The 15583-nt window shown below is 40.6% G+C and overlaps 1 protein-coding gene across 1 annotated transcript in view; it reads left to right on the top strand.

Annotated features, from left to right (window-relative positions):
- plpp4 (phospholipid phosphatase 4) overlaps nucleotides 1-14897 on the top strand; it is a 43012-nt gene extending 28115 nt beyond the window's left edge. Inside the window, exons 4-7 of the mRNA XM_046402582.1 lie at nucleotides 2913-2976; nucleotides 3162-3286; nucleotides 9959-10129; nucleotides 11689-14897. Coding sequence (XP_046258538.1) covers nucleotides 2913-2976; nucleotides 3162-3286; nucleotides 9959-10129; nucleotides 11689-11897 — 569 coding nt within the window. The 3' untranslated portion in view covers nucleotides 11898-14897. The remainder of the gene's footprint in view (nucleotides 1-2912; nucleotides 2977-3161; nucleotides 3287-9958; nucleotides 10130-11688) is intronic.
- The last annotated feature ends 686 nt before the right edge of the window (nucleotides 14898-15583 follow it).

The raw sequence follows: 15583 nt of genomic DNA, 5'->3' as shown, positions 1-15583 counted from the left end.
GCCTGCAGTGCAGCAGTTCTGCAAGGGTTACAACCGTATAGCAAAACAACATCATTCAGAAGAACAAGGAATAAAAAGGGGCCCATTATTCTGACAAGTTCTACATGATCAGGATTTTTAACATGGCTTTGAACCAATGCTACTTCTAGACCTAATGACAAAGAAAGATCATAAAAGTGCTTTTCAGCTTGATGTGCAGTCTACAAGTAGCTTCTTTTAAGCCAACTACAGCCCTATTTATTTTTCATCCCTAGCTAAAATTACAGAAAAAGGAGCTGTGACTATATTCCTAATTTATTGAGATCAAAGTTGCACCTGAGGGTCCTCTAGTTCTGAATACATGAATCAAAATTTCAACCAGATATAATTGAGCTGGCATAAATTAAGGGTGTTAAGTTAGATTTTCACCACTGGAATATGAATGGGACTTAGTTTTGCTAATAGTGTGCATTTAATGTTTGACACAGTCCATGCTGCTGTCACCTTGCCTCTTTATTTTGGCATACAAAGAGATGTTTCTTTTGTGCAGTTGCCTAAGAACTCTGTCATTCCCAAACCCATGCAGCTTAATGGTGTCATTATCCATCAGTCAATTGAAACTATTTTGAAAATTTGATTTTATTTTCCAAGAGACAGCACTGTGAGAATGAGACAGAGATGATTCTGCAGTGATTATTTTAAATTTTGGTGAAAAAGCATGAAGAATGTTATTCATCAACTTAATTTGAGATCAGAGGAATTGTTTGCTTTGTGTAGATGGAGTAATCTTTCAGTTAGTGAGACAATGTGTGTGTGTGTGTATGTGTGTGTGTGTGTAGCTTAATGATATTAACCCTCCCAGTATGTTCAGCACTATACTGCTGTGCCATCCTGCTGCTGAATAAGGGGGACTTGATGATAATGGCTGCAACACGATAGTTATCTCATTATGTGCTATTGTGCAATCAGTAGTGCAAACTCTGGAAAAAGTTTCAGCTTTGGTGACCAGAGGGATGATGCTAATGCAGCACAGACCGGGCACAACCAAAGAGACTCATGCAGGATGGACACACCGTTAGGAGGAGGAATGCAGTATCATCAGACATTCTTGTGGCAAGTTTCAAGAAAGGCAAATCATATAAGTTCATCTCATACTCTTTAAGAACAGCTAAACTTCAGCTGAAGATATGAGACACGAGAATACAGTATACCACATTAATATATAGCAGCCCAACAAGGCCAGAGGACGTCTCTTTTATGAGTTAGTGTGAACAGCTGTGCTACTCCAACTAAATGGCAGAAACTGGCTCATTTGATGCGAGGAGTCTCACAAACAGATGAAATGCAAATAAATGCACTGTCAGAACTATGTCAGTCCTGCTGTCAGCCATGGGCAAACACAAAAATTAATTTATACTTTAATGACTAATCATTTCCCCGGTATACTTTTATCAGCAAACTTCCTAAGGCCAAACTGTACATGCGTTAATTCAGATGGAGTAATAGTTTTATACAGTAATTGTTCCAGATACAGGGATCTGACAAATTGTACACGCCACAGTTTAATGTTCCATTTGTCATGTGGTCACACAGAACATCTCTCATTTTTGGGCTTTCATCTGATCTGCACAGAGTTTGGCCAAATTAACAAGCTGTTAAATAACACTTACACTGTGTTCCTCTCCGCAGCTCCAGAGGATAATACATTTGAGCTCTGGCGACACGGGGTGAATTCAATTGACCTGCAGGCTACTGGGACTCCGGCTAATGATGAGACCCAGGGGTTTACTGCCTAGCTAATCAAATGAATGTATAGTTACAGTGCAATTCCTACCTGTCAACTAACAGCACTTCTCCTGTTTCCCATTACCAAAGCTGAGCTAAAGTGCTAATTGCTTCACAGTCAGATAGGCTAAAAGTAGGTGCAATCATGTGTGGTGGGGATACTTTTTTTTCCTCGTAGATACTTTCCAACACAGCTTTTATGATTTTTTTTTTTTTTTTTTTGTTGCTAAAATGGCCTTATCAGTATATCTGTCAGTTTGTCTATCCACCACCATCCAGAATAAAATACCTTAACAACTATCACTTGAATTGCCATCAAATTTTGTACCAACATTCATGGTGCCCTGAGGGTAAATGCTGATGTCTTTAGTGATCCACTGCCTTTTCCTCTGAGCCATGCAGGTAAAAATTCAAATTCTTCAGTAGTGGTTAATGCCCAATAACTGCAAAATTCAGTTCCCATTCTCATCAGCCTCAGCTTTACTTTGTGTATACTATACACTATACACTGTGTAGTGTAAATGAGCAAATGATAATGTGCTAACACATAAGAACTGATTGTAAACAAACAAAGACCCACTAACCATCAGAATTTTTATTGTAAGCATATTAGCATTCTGTTAACATTTAGGCATCACTGTGCCCATGTACAGCCTCACAGTCTTAGCCTTGGATGCTAAGTGGATGTATCTCTGGGAAGGAGTAGAATGTGTGCACCTCAGTACCAGTAATGGAAAATCAGAGCTTTATTTCATTTGGCTGGACTTCCAGTGCCTTACTATATGTATCTCTCTCTCTCTCTCTCTCTCTCTCTCTCTCTGAAGCTTACATTGTGTTTAAAACCTGCTTGCTGCTGTTGCTACTTAGAGGCTTCATGCATAAACTCTGACAACCATCTGTCCAGCTGAAAGGGAAATTCCCATGAACCTAATTGGCTGTTTTATTTGTACGTTATATCAGCAGAGTGGGCCACCTGCCAGAACCTGCACTGCACTGACAGTTAAACATTCTTATTCTTTTAGTACCACACTGCTGTTTCTGTGAATGTTACTTCTACTGAAATTGCTGCATTAACCTTATCTGTATCAACAACAAAAAACTCTTTTAAGATGCTTATTTGACTATGTGTGTCAATCTTCCCATTCTAGCTGTGTCCCTAGCTCTCGCCCTGAATGGAGTCTTCACAAATACTATCAAGCTGATTGTTGGCAGGTAAACAAACCAAAGCATCTTACAGGCTCTGTCAGTGATGCTAAATGTTTATCTGTCAGCACAGAGCATCTCATTTTTCAGCTTCGACTTAATAGATTTATAGCCAATGAATCATCTGACAAGTAAAAGACATTCTCTCTACTGACAACACAGAAACCGTCTTCTGGGTTGTGTTTGATTTTCAGACCCAGGCCCGATTATTTCCAGCGTTGTTTCCCAGATGGACAAGTGAATGCGAAGATGCTGTGCACCGGGGAGCCTGATCTAGTCTCCGAGGGACGCAAGAGCTTCCCCAGCAGTCATTCATCTTGTGAGTGCCAGTTATCAGTCCGAGCAGATCACTGCCAGCAACACAATGCCAAAAGATATCACAACTCACACACAGACTCATATCAAACTGGACACGGCTGTGGCTCTTTAGTCAGCGGGATCTTTCACCGGGTAGAAAATGACCATGTATGCTATATAGTTATACTAGGTACTGCAACTCTACATTTCATAGTGATGATTTTGTTGCTGCCTCTTTTTAAAGGTAATTTGAACATGTAGTGATGAATTATCATTCAATTTACACATCCCAGCTGCATGCTGAGATGCATATGAGTTGGGTTGATTTAGTCAAGGGTATTGAATCTTCTTCACCTGGTGTATGAATGAATGTTGAATGCACGCCTACAGTTTCAGCTGACTTCCTGCTGTTTTCCACTGCGCAGACCAGGGTGGTATACTGGGCATCTTTACAACCATATTGCTTTCCAAGCTGTTTTCATTTGAGCAGTGTGTTAAATAATTCACACATTTTTGTGTTGTCCAGGAAATGAATGTTCAGTAGTATGCATGCAAGGAGCGTCGCCTACAGATGTTGGCTAAACCCTCATTTATTATATGGTGCATCAGGCAAGTAAAGACTGCATGGAAGAGGATGCATCTTTGAAAATACTTAATTACCTTGCTGCAACAGAGCATAAAATATACTTGTAACTGAATGTAACTTTGAAGTTTTGCAAAGTGCAAAATCTTTTTATTTGTGAACCGGACTGTGATGTGCTTTACTATTTATATTGTTAACTTTTGTTCAAAATGTTGTTACATTTCCACTGTAGATGCACATTCACAAGAGTTAAATGCAAAAAATACAGCAGGAATGTCCAAAGAAGCCAATAGAAAGAAAAGTCCTTGGTGCTTTGAATATTTTGAACTCTTATAATTTTTTTCACTTCATATTCTATTTAAGCTGAAAATGTTATATGTGAGTTCAGGAAGAAATAGTTTTTAGAGGTGGCTTATTTGTGCACAGGAAACAAGATGCTTGTGAATTCGTTTGTCACTGTGTTCAACTGCCATACTGCTGTGAGTGTGACTGCCATAAATTATTTTACATCAAACATGGGATGTAATTGTTCTTTGTGTTATTAACATGACAAAATGCCATATTGGATAAGATTTTTTGATGTTAAACACAGATGCAATTTCACGGCCCAGTTTGATTTCAAATTGATGTCGTAGCATAATATTAAATTTGCATAGTTACACCCTCTCAGACACCTGCTTTAAGAAAAAAAGGCTTTGAAGTGCTGGCTGTGTCCCATTAGGAAAAGCAGAGAGGGACATTGCTCTAAAATTCACCACAGCACTGTGTATGGATTACATTCATCTGCTCAACAGCTCTAATAGCCTTATGTTGTTACGCTGGGAGTGAGAAAGTGATTGAGAGAACCATGCTACAGGGACACAGAGAGCACCCATATGCCAGCACATCTATAGAGCAGAAGAAATCCAATTTCCTGTCTCTGTCCCTTTGCACCAGGACACCGTTTGTTGGACCACGCATAAGTTACAGAGATTTTAGACAGACGAATGTTGCAATGGGCAGGGAATAGAGCCAGGCAGATGGTTAAGAGTGAACATAGCCATATTCAAAGTGGCATCTGGACGTAATGCAACCTTCAGCTCTGGCTGGTATGAAGACTGAGGCACAGACTGTAGATAACAAAAACCATTGCATTTAGAGAGTCTTACCTCAAACAAAATAATTCCATGTAATCTGCATGCTAAAAAATAAAACCCAAATTAATCCATCCAAATCAGCCAGGACAAGAATATAAATATACTCAAGGCTTCAGTGTTTGATGATAGCTATTTTTTAAAGGACACAAACTATTATTGCATTTCAAAGTTTTTGAAGCTTCTTGGCTTCTCTGTGGTTTGTTTTCTTCACCTTAAAGTAACAGGGTAACAGAAATTGGAGGAGGCAGGTCCCAGAAAAGAAAAGTAAACAGACATATGATGACTACCCTGAATCCACTGCACCAATATCTACAGCAATAAAGCGATAAGGCCCAAAAGCATTAAATTATTCCCTTATTATCCTTATTATTCATATTCATCTAATCATTTCCCCTGGTACCTATTAAGTCATTACTTCACTTACACACACACCTATCTATATTAAATTAAGCTCGGAATGTCCATCATGCTATGTCATCCATCCATCCATTTATCCATCAGGGTTGGGGGGGGGCTGGAGCCTATCCCAGCTGACTACTAGCGAGAGGCGGGGTACACCCTGAACTGGTTGCCAGTGAATCGCAGGGCTGACGCACAAAGACAGACAACCACACACTCTCACACCTAGAGGCAGAGTAGCCAGTTAACCTAATGTCCATGTTTTTGGAAATGTGGGAGGAAACCGCAGTACCCAGAGAAAACCCACGCAAGCACAAGGAGAACATGCAAACCACTGCACCACTGTGCCACCCCATATTACTTCAGTTGGAGAGAATTTCAGCTGTGCAAAGTGTGCTGCCATGTTTTTACCATAACTCACCCAGTCACATGTCAGTCTGTCTGGGGTGTCCGAAGAGGCTGAGGAATAGCTTGAGTGGGTGTGCAGCAGCAGTTACACAGAAGTAATAATGAGTTGCTGTTGGGCTTGTGTGTGTTAATGGTGAACTGATTCAGTATCTGAGTGGTTAGTTAATATGCACTGCCTCTGATGTGAGGCAAAGGGGTGTCATGTTGGTCCCCGCATGGGTCAAAGGTCAAAAGAGAAATGAGAGAGAAGGAAAATGTCAAGCCAAGCCACTACTGTGAGTGATTGGTTAGACAGTTTGTGTCTGTATGGGGTCAGGGAGGTCAATGAGCGAGAGAGCGGCAGAGAGGCTGAGCTTACCAAAATCATTAGAATTTGTATAGGCTTTGACCAGAGCATGACTCCGCTTTTTAATCCACAGCCAAACCGTGTAGTTTGAAAGAACAGTTATTGACTTCAAATGCGAAAGTCTATCCTCCATGGATTCACTTGTCAAAAACCATATCCATATTTACTGTGGCTTCTTTTTAACATACAGTCTGCGGTACTTCTCCTCTTATCACCTGTTCTTTCATACTTCATCTGCACAGTTGTTGCACAGCCATCCTCCCTCATTGCTGACCTCTGCAACCCTCATCATACTTAATGATATCCTAATAATTTTAAGAATTTTGTTGTTTTATGTTATGCCCATTTAAATCTATTATGCTATCATGGTACTGTACTGAAAATTGATAATCTTTCTTTCTTTATTTCCAAATAAATTTCCAAATCTTTGTCACTGCTATTAGAGAAATCACTCCCATATGCTTCTGAAAAGTGCCTTGAGACTTAGTTTCTCTTTACTTGTTACCCCTGATCAAACCTTGGGCTTGTTTAAAGATGAAAAACAATCTCACCACAATCATTCTCATTAGGCATCTTTGTTTTGTCTGAAGGGAATTGCTCTTCAAGGCTTTTGAATACATGAAGTGGATTCATTACTAAGATTACTTTTCCCTTTGTTGGCCTCCTCTTTGTCCTCTGGCCTTTCGGGAACTCTTGCTGCCTCTTAGGGAGCATCCTCCAGCGGTTATTAGGTACACCTAGTGGTCTTAGCAGTACTCTACTGCTGCAAATATATTGGCTTGGTTAATTATGCCAGTTTTCCATGTTGAAATGTGCTTGTGTGAGTGGCACTTGCTTTATTTGTATAATACTTGACTAATTCAAACACAGTTTTACTGACTTAAGTCTGTATACAGCTTTCACATACTGTTACTTCATATTTTTGTCTAGATTACTACCAGTATCTGAGTTGTAGGTTTAAATGGAACATTAGAAGAGCAGCAGGTACATTTACTCATATTTGAAAGACTTCATATTTGACAGGCAGACTGTACTGTACATTTTACATTGCCTATCTTGAAACTGTGACTGTGGGTGAATAAACCTTCTGAAAGTTTGGTGACCTGTCCACGGTGTTTCCCTGCCTTCATTTCAAAGCACTCTTGGATAAGTTCCAGCTCTCATCACTCTGAATGAATAATGATAACAAGTAATAATGATTAGCTTGGTCCCTGGTGGATCTCAAGCTCCTCACAAAGAAATGTAATTTGGGAGATGAATTTCATTAACAACAGAGAACAAGAGCAGAAATAAAGAAAACTAGAATAAGCAAAGTATTAATATGTATTATGTATTACAAAATTGCAGTTAATCAGCTCAGAAGAGACTGTAAGGCATGAGATCAGGAGTTTTTGAAACATGTGATTTTGTGATGTAGAGCTGCTTTGAGTTCTGCCAAGTTAAAATGTTCAGTCAGCAGCCTGAGTCACTGGTTCATGGATAATTTAGTTCTGTCTGTCCAAATGAGTAATGTAATCATCTTAGCTTTGGTTAAGACTATTAAAATGAATGGTGTGAGCTGCTGTGTGATGTGGAGAGGTCGTCCAGAAGTGAGATGGATGTGCGGTGGATCGGGATGTGGGCTGCTGTGGATCTCAGATGGTTTGTTCATGATCTCCAAACAGAAAGTCTGGACTGATGAACAGAGATTAATATTTTCTGTTAAATCCATCTGGTACACTTTGTGGGTGGGTGATGATGACTATGGGCAGGATACTACAGATATATAGCACAGGGTATCAATTAATTATTTAGAATATTTCATATTTTCCCTGCCCTCCATATGGATGGATTTAATTGGCTGAATTTAATGACTTGATTAATGTAGCTTTGGCTGAATTTAGTTTCCCCAAGGCTCTCAACTACTTATCCACTTTAAAGCAAACACTATTAAAAGGGACCCAGTGGTCAAATTTAATCTTGCAGGCTAAACCAACATATGGTCTCTCGTAGGTGAGGTTGTACAGGACACCCACGAGGCTCGTACAGTCAGCGCATTATGGCTTAATCTGTCCTGTGTCTGTTCGCTTTGACGCTTGTTTTCTTTTTGGGATTTTTGACCATCTAAAGACAGTGTTCCTAGTTCAGTTCTAGTGTCTCGTTTGGAGACCACCAGTCAAAGTGCAGAAGCTCCAGTGTTTGTGTGCCTTGTTCCCTTCTGTGTCTACAACCTGTGGTTACCTAAAATATCATTATTTGTGTAGATAAGTGGAAATGTTTATATGTATTCTCACAGGAGCATAATTCCTGCAATTTAGTTTGTGAAAAATTAGTCCAATATTTACTTTGCTAACTATGCGGTGGAAGAATTGATCATCTTCTGTGCACATGTTGATTTTTTTGATTGTTGATCGGGTGGGGGGGGGGTCAGTGGCAGAACATGGATGACACAGATACAGGAGGTGACTCTTCAGTGAGCCGTCTCGTTTCTGAACCTGGCCTTTCCACTGTGGAATCCATCCAAAATCCCATATTAGATTCAGTCCTGCTAAAGCATTCACTATCTGGGTCAATTTTGAAGCAGAAATGAACTACTTTTTATCCATCATTTTAAGTTATTTCCTTAGCCATTTTTAATAAGAACTCAATATCAGCATGCACCAGCCAGCCAATGTATTGGTATAAATTGCCTAATGGAAAACACTGAGTTCTTAATGGAGCCAACTCCTTCTCCCTGACAGCAGGACAGCTACTGAGAGCGCTGGACTTTCTGCCTCTGCTCTTTCTTCCCATCATCCTTCCTCTTTCTCTCTCTACAGGCTACACACGTGTCCTGCTGTCTTTAGTATTCTTGGCCAGTTTGTGGGTTGAGTGACAAATGGGCAGCTGATGGGTGCTGTTTGGCCTGCTACAGCAGTAAACTAATGACCCTGTCTCAGTGCCACCTTTTACGGCTCCATCACAAACCTTTAATTCATACAATTAGACTGCCACTGTTTCTCTTTCTCTACCCACCATCAGCTAAGACACAGACCCCCTTCAGCACAGCATGGCCAGCAGCTAAGCCACATTTGTTTCGAGCACAGGGCTTTAGCTTTCGCTGCCACCTCGGGCTCTTAGGCCATTGGTGGGCCTGTGCAGAGGGGAGGTGCTCAACAATGTTAATATTTTTACATCAGCTATGTGTAGATGTATAGGCTCCATACTAATCTTGATAAGTAGTGTAATTTGAGACTGGCATAGTCTCTCTCATCTAAATTAGGCAGTGTCTGCATAGAAGCCAGTCATTAAGAATCTAATTTTGCTCTATGTATTGGCTTAGGGATCCACAGTGATGCCACATGCAAGAGTATGCACGTCCCTAAAGGAGTCTCCATCAGTGTGTGGGTTGTGCTTAGTGCAGCTGTGTAGATATGGTGGTCTGTTTGCCTTTGCCTGCTCCCAGGCACCTGTCACACACAGTGATTTAGTACGGAGGTATTTGCCTAACAGACTGTTATATCCCTCAGTGAGCTTACCTACAAGTGGGTGGCAGTGGACAAGCTCCAGCTCTCCCATCTGCTTTCTTCACTGTGTTTTTCTTTTTAAAATGCTTTGTTATCACACTTGAGTCATCCAATTCCTTCTTGATTTTATTACTTAGCACTGCAGTTTATCACTTTTTGCACACTTGTCCATCCAGTAGTGTAATTGGCTTTTACAAGACAGTCCCTTGGGTCACAGCTTGATTCCACAGCCACAGAAACGATGAGAGTTTATAATCTGAATGCTCCATATAATGTTCAGTCATGTCTGCCTTCTTTTCTCTCCCTCTCTGTGTCTGCCCACTTCTCTGCCTGCTAGTTGCATTCTCCGGTCTTGGCTTCACCTCCTTCTACCTGGCAGGAAAGCTGCAGTGTTTTACGGATCAGGGTCGAGGACGTAGCTGGCGTCTCTGTGCCATGGTCCTGCCTCTCTACAGTGCTATGATGATTGCATTGTCCCGCACCTGCGACTACAAACACCACTGGCAAGGTTTGCCTGACAGCTGCAGACACAGGACACATGAATATGGATTTGCTGCATCAGTCAAAATTATCATTAGCTAAATGCTGTGTCTTCTGAAATTACATAGTGTTAAATCTTGTGTCTGTGAAAGATTGCTATGGAGAGGTCTATTTCAGTCACACCTGGCTCAAGGCACTTTTCTAATTATTATACAGATAATTTACAAGGTAAACTGGGGGTTCATTTCAAACAGCTGTACAAAAAAAATCAGGCTGGGCAGTTTTCTGTTTGCCCAACAGATTGCAAACTGTGCATTATAAGGCTATTTTTCCTGTCAGCTATAGCACAATGCCTCATATGTCAGTGAGGTAGTATGTAACTTAAAGCCTGCAGAGAAAATTACAATTACAGTCTTAAATTTTTCATCTTCTCTGAAAGAACGGGAGAGAGACTCGGGGAGGATGGAGCGAAGTAAAATGCATATGTGGGTGGGGTGTGGGAGAGAATACGTGGTAATATGATGACAGCTCTGTCATATGGTGTTAATTAGTTTTAGAGAGCCATATGTTCCTGGAGAGCAGGGTGACTACAGAACAGGCAAGTCTTTTAACAACCAAGGTTTATTTACCTCAAAAATTCAACAGTAGTTAGTCAGAGTGGTTATAAAATAACAGGCAGCCTGGCCACTTTCTGTCTCCCCTTAGTATTTTTTAGCTCTACACATACTTTTTCTCCTGCCTTTCCCCACCAGGCTGTGAGTAAGCAGCAATGGTGCAGCCCATTAAACTTGAGGGGCCCCAATCTGCCCTCAGTGTAAACACAAGCTGGGAGCCTCCAATAGCCTGGCTGTTGAGCCATGCTTGATGGATACTGATATTCTCACCATCCCTCTGCACTTTGGAGGTGTACTCTGTCCTCGAGGGGTAATGGTTGGGCTTCCAATCACTGTCTCAATGAGGCCACCAAACTAATATATTGCATCAAGTCACAGTCTATTAAATTCAGTTGACAGGAGTCGATGAAACATTCACAGAGCAAGCCCATGCATCGTATAGTTTGTGATTGGTGGAAATCAATGTTGTAATATATTTCATTTCGCCCAGAAGTAGAAAATAAAAGCAGCTTGGTGAGACCTATGAAGAAATATAATTCTGATATTATGGAAACCTCTAATTCAGCTGCTCCAACCACCAGCTGGCCCTGTCATTTTGATCTATACCCAGCAATATAGGCTTAATATTTACAATGGCAGTGTGATATTATATGATGTATTATAGCTTTAAGGGGACTGGCTATAATATGAAACTGTTCAGCATAGATAACAAAGTGACAGAGACAGCCTGTCCAGAGGCTAGCAAGTCGAGTGCTCAGTAGAACAGATTCATCGTTTTGCCTTTCAGTTTACTTTCATCACCCTCTCAACCAGCCCCACGTGATGAATTCTTACTGGAACACTTGCTCATTAGGAATGTCTAATTGATTGTACTTATTCTAAAAATGGAGGTTATTTTTCTTCCTTCTCATAGGCTAAAATTAATGAAGATGCATAAATAAAAATAAAATATACGTCTTTTGCTATTTTGCAGACGCCTTTGTTGGAGGAGTGATCGGGTTGCTGTTTGCGTACATCTGCTATCGCCAGCACTACCCTCCTTTCCTGCACACGGACTGCCACCTGCCTTATGCCAGTCTGGCTGCTGCAGCCCATACACCCTCTCATCCCCAGGACGACCCTCAGCCCACTGACAATGCCACCACCCTTCCCCTGGAGGGACTGACTGAAGGGCCAGTATGACTAGTGGCCACCACCGAGACTCCCCCCAGCACCCTTACCAAACCACCGAGTCCACCTCCCCATTCCCAGTAACTGACTAGTACTTATATACATTCCAGTGGACAGTAATACACCTCACACATCTCCATACTGTTAGATCCCAGTCTCGGTGACACCTACATTCTTTTGTGTTTATTTTTTATATCTGGTTCTTGCGCAGCAGCTGTGACTATTTTTAGGTGTTATGTATGAGAGGAACCTATGAATATGGGACATCACCGCTGAGAGAGAAGAGACAAAAACATGTTCATAAAAACTGAGAAAACAAGTCTTACTAATGGGTGCGAAGGAAGATGAAACTATTGCCAGTTTTTGCTGGGATTTATTGCTTAATTAGAAATGCGGTTGGCAGGATGTTTAATGCTGGAGATGTTTGGCTGTTAAAGGATTGGGACAGCAAGTTGGGGAGACCTCGAAAAATCCCATGAAATGTCACAGCAATTAAACCATGAAATCAAACCAGTTGAACTATTAGAAAACTGTATGTTATATTTCACACTTGGATATTGGATTTGATAGCAAGTAGTGCCAAAAATCCAGTGACATTCTGTGTGTTTCAGACTTTTAGATGTATCCTGCAGTTTAAGTGGGCACCAGTGTGTTGGTTTAAAATTCAAGGACTAATTTTTGGTTGCCGATAGCAACACAGTGAAACATATAGAGCCAATGCCCTCATGGAGAAAAGCACTGATCCATGCCAAGGACAATACTCAAGATTCCCCAACCTTCCCCAAAGTGTTTTTTTCATTTCTCCTCATTCTTGTGGGCAATCCTGCATACATCACCCTTTCCCTATTTGTCTTCATTTCCTTGTCGCCATCCAACTACTCTTCACAAGCCCTGCATTTAACACATGTTCCCAGAGGTTACACAGAGACCTGAACCCAAATTGTAGCTCCCTGGGTGCAATCAATAACAGGCAGATGGGAATGACATGGCGGAAGTCTGTCTGGACAGGCATAAACTCTAATCTGATTCTGCATTAATCCTCATTAAGGGAGGTCAGCCACTGCTGCTTATGAGCACATTAGGACTATATGAGGTGCCCCACGGACTGCCCAAGCATTGCAAATGGCTTTCAGCCCCACAAATAGACAATCTAGCATTCAGGAAACGACAGGTCTGCACAGAAATTTTGATGTATTATTCATCCACTGAAGTTCCGTTATTTATTAATATTTCAAGCCTTGATTTAGGGACAGCACGTTCGAACAACGAATACACCAAAGATTTGTAGCTTTTTTCTTCTTGGATTGTATGCACCTTGTTAGACTTTATTAAGGAGGTTGAAACATAGCTAGACTACTGGGTTCCCATCATCAACCAAGTGATTTGTAGCCTCTTACAAGATTTGTTAGAAATTATGGATGATTTTGTTGCTTTGGTGTGATTTTTTTGTCATTGCTGTGACATTAATGGGAAGATGCAATCTCAGTTTACCGACCCAGATACATGAAGGCAAAGATATATTTACACTGAAAAATGAAGGGTGAAAAACACATGAAAACAGCATGTTACGAAACGAGCCACAAGCCAGATGTAGAAGGTTGTTTTGTTTTATTATGTTGTTAGGTTGGTCAAGCCTATTTGTGCATTTGTCAATTTTCACTGACAAAAGAATATGTGTTTGTGTAAGAGCAATGATTGAAACAGCCACATCTTCAGCTGCTGTTTGCTTGATTATGGACACAGTCTGGCATCTTACACAGAAATAGTCAAGAAAAGCTTCTATATGTCCAAAACTCTTATAAACACTTTTTCCTCAGTTCGGCCACAATGAAGCCTCCATTACTAATGCAACCCATGGGCAGCTTCTTGAAACTGGCTGTGTGTCCATGCAAGTTTTGACAAGGAATATCCCACACTGATGCAATACAAAATGAAACTTTTACAAGGAACGAACCTTTCACCAGAGGGGACAAAGGTGCTCGACTCTGCACATCAAACTCTGTGATGGGACTTGCTGGCACGAGGAGGATGAGGAACGTGTTGCCTTCTCGTTGACTGGGATTTTTACACCTTGAGGCACATTTGGAGATGAAATGATTGTGATACAAATTCATTCTTTTCATTCTATAGACCTACATTTGTCTGACTTGGCAGCCTGATGTTACTATTCTTCGTCATTTACTTTGTTACAGTGTGTATTGGAAAAAATGTTGTCAGAAGTCATGTCTGTCAGAGTGTTTTCGCTTTCTGAACAAAGCCCTTAAGCTCCCCACTTTTCTTCAAATTATTCCATGATTTCTTTTAATTTGGTGCTATAGATATTTTTGTAGCAGTAGATGTCACTTTTTCAAGTGGTGGATGTATTCTTTTGAAATGAAAATTGAATAATTTTCTACAGACAAAAAAAAAAAAAAGATTACATTCGTCTTAATCAGATGCACAAGGGCAACCGGTGCTGGATACTGTGTGAATTTTTTTTTGATCATTTCATCCTCCCAAGGACTGATGGGATAAAAGTATAGAAAAATGTTACATAATAAATAAATTATCAATTATACTGAATAGATGTCTGAAGATAAAAAGAGTGTAAGACTTAAGAATCTATGTTCATGGCATGCCAGTTCCATTTGTGAGAAAAGACTTTTCTATGAATAAGCATGTCTGGCCTTGAGAACTATCTGAGCTGTGTTTTGTTGTTTATATACTTTATGTACAATAAAGGACTGCAGCTGTGTGAAATTTGTTTGTGAAGAAAACAACGGAGCCTGTAAGTGTGATTGTTTGTTGCTGTGATGGGAATGTGCCGCTTCAGTGGGATTCAGCTCATCATATGTTTATAGAACATAGCTACATTCTTTATATGCATAAGATCATCTACATTATGCAGAGAAGACGTTTGAATGAGCTATATTCCAAGTTCAGTTCAGTGAATTTGTGCTTCAACTGACCTGCTGTCAGACTGCACAGTGCTACTTAGACGGTTGAGTGTATGTGTGCACTCTTGTATAGGGAATTTCCAATAAATGTATGTATGCTTAAGACTGCCTGTTGCTTTTCATATCAGAAGGATTTAATGTGGATTCGGTCAAGAGCAAGAGAACAATCTCAGCTGTACTTTAAGTGCAAATTAGCGAACGTTAGCATGCTAACACTATGGTGGTGAACATAGTCAACATTATACCTGTTAATTATCAGCATTGTCATTGGGAACCTTTTAACATGCTGATATTAGCATCATGCCAAGTACAGCAGAGCCACTAGCATGGCTGTAGACTTGTTGGTTAACATGATAACTTTTGCATTTTTCAACAACCTCAACAAAGTGCAATGAATGTGCTTGAACATACTCTGAAGAAATTAGGCAGGATCAAGGAAAAATTAAAGACCTAAAAAAGGAATGTCGGGCTATATATTTTGGTGTTACATCAGGAAAAACATTCAGTTACATGATGATGTGATTTGATTTTAAATTGTCAGTTGTCAAGCATGGAAACATCCATCCATCCATTTTCTATACCGCTTATGCATCAGGGTCGCGGGGGAGCTGGAGCCTATCCCAGCTGACTACGGGCGAGAGGCGGGGTTCACCCTGGACTGGTCGCCAGTCAATCGCAGGGCCAACACACAAAGACAGACAACCACACACTCTCACACTCACACCTAGGGGCAATGTAGAGTAGCCAATTAACCTAATGTAC

The sequence above is a fragment of the Scatophagus argus genome, chromosome 10 (assembly GCF_020382885.2).
Source record: "Scatophagus argus isolate fScaArg1 chromosome 10, fScaArg1.pri, whole genome shotgun sequence".
NCBI classification, from domain to species: domain Eukaryota; kingdom Metazoa; phylum Chordata; class Actinopteri; family Scatophagidae; genus Scatophagus; species Scatophagus argus.
This window is presented reverse-complemented; position numbering and strand designations above follow the sequence as displayed.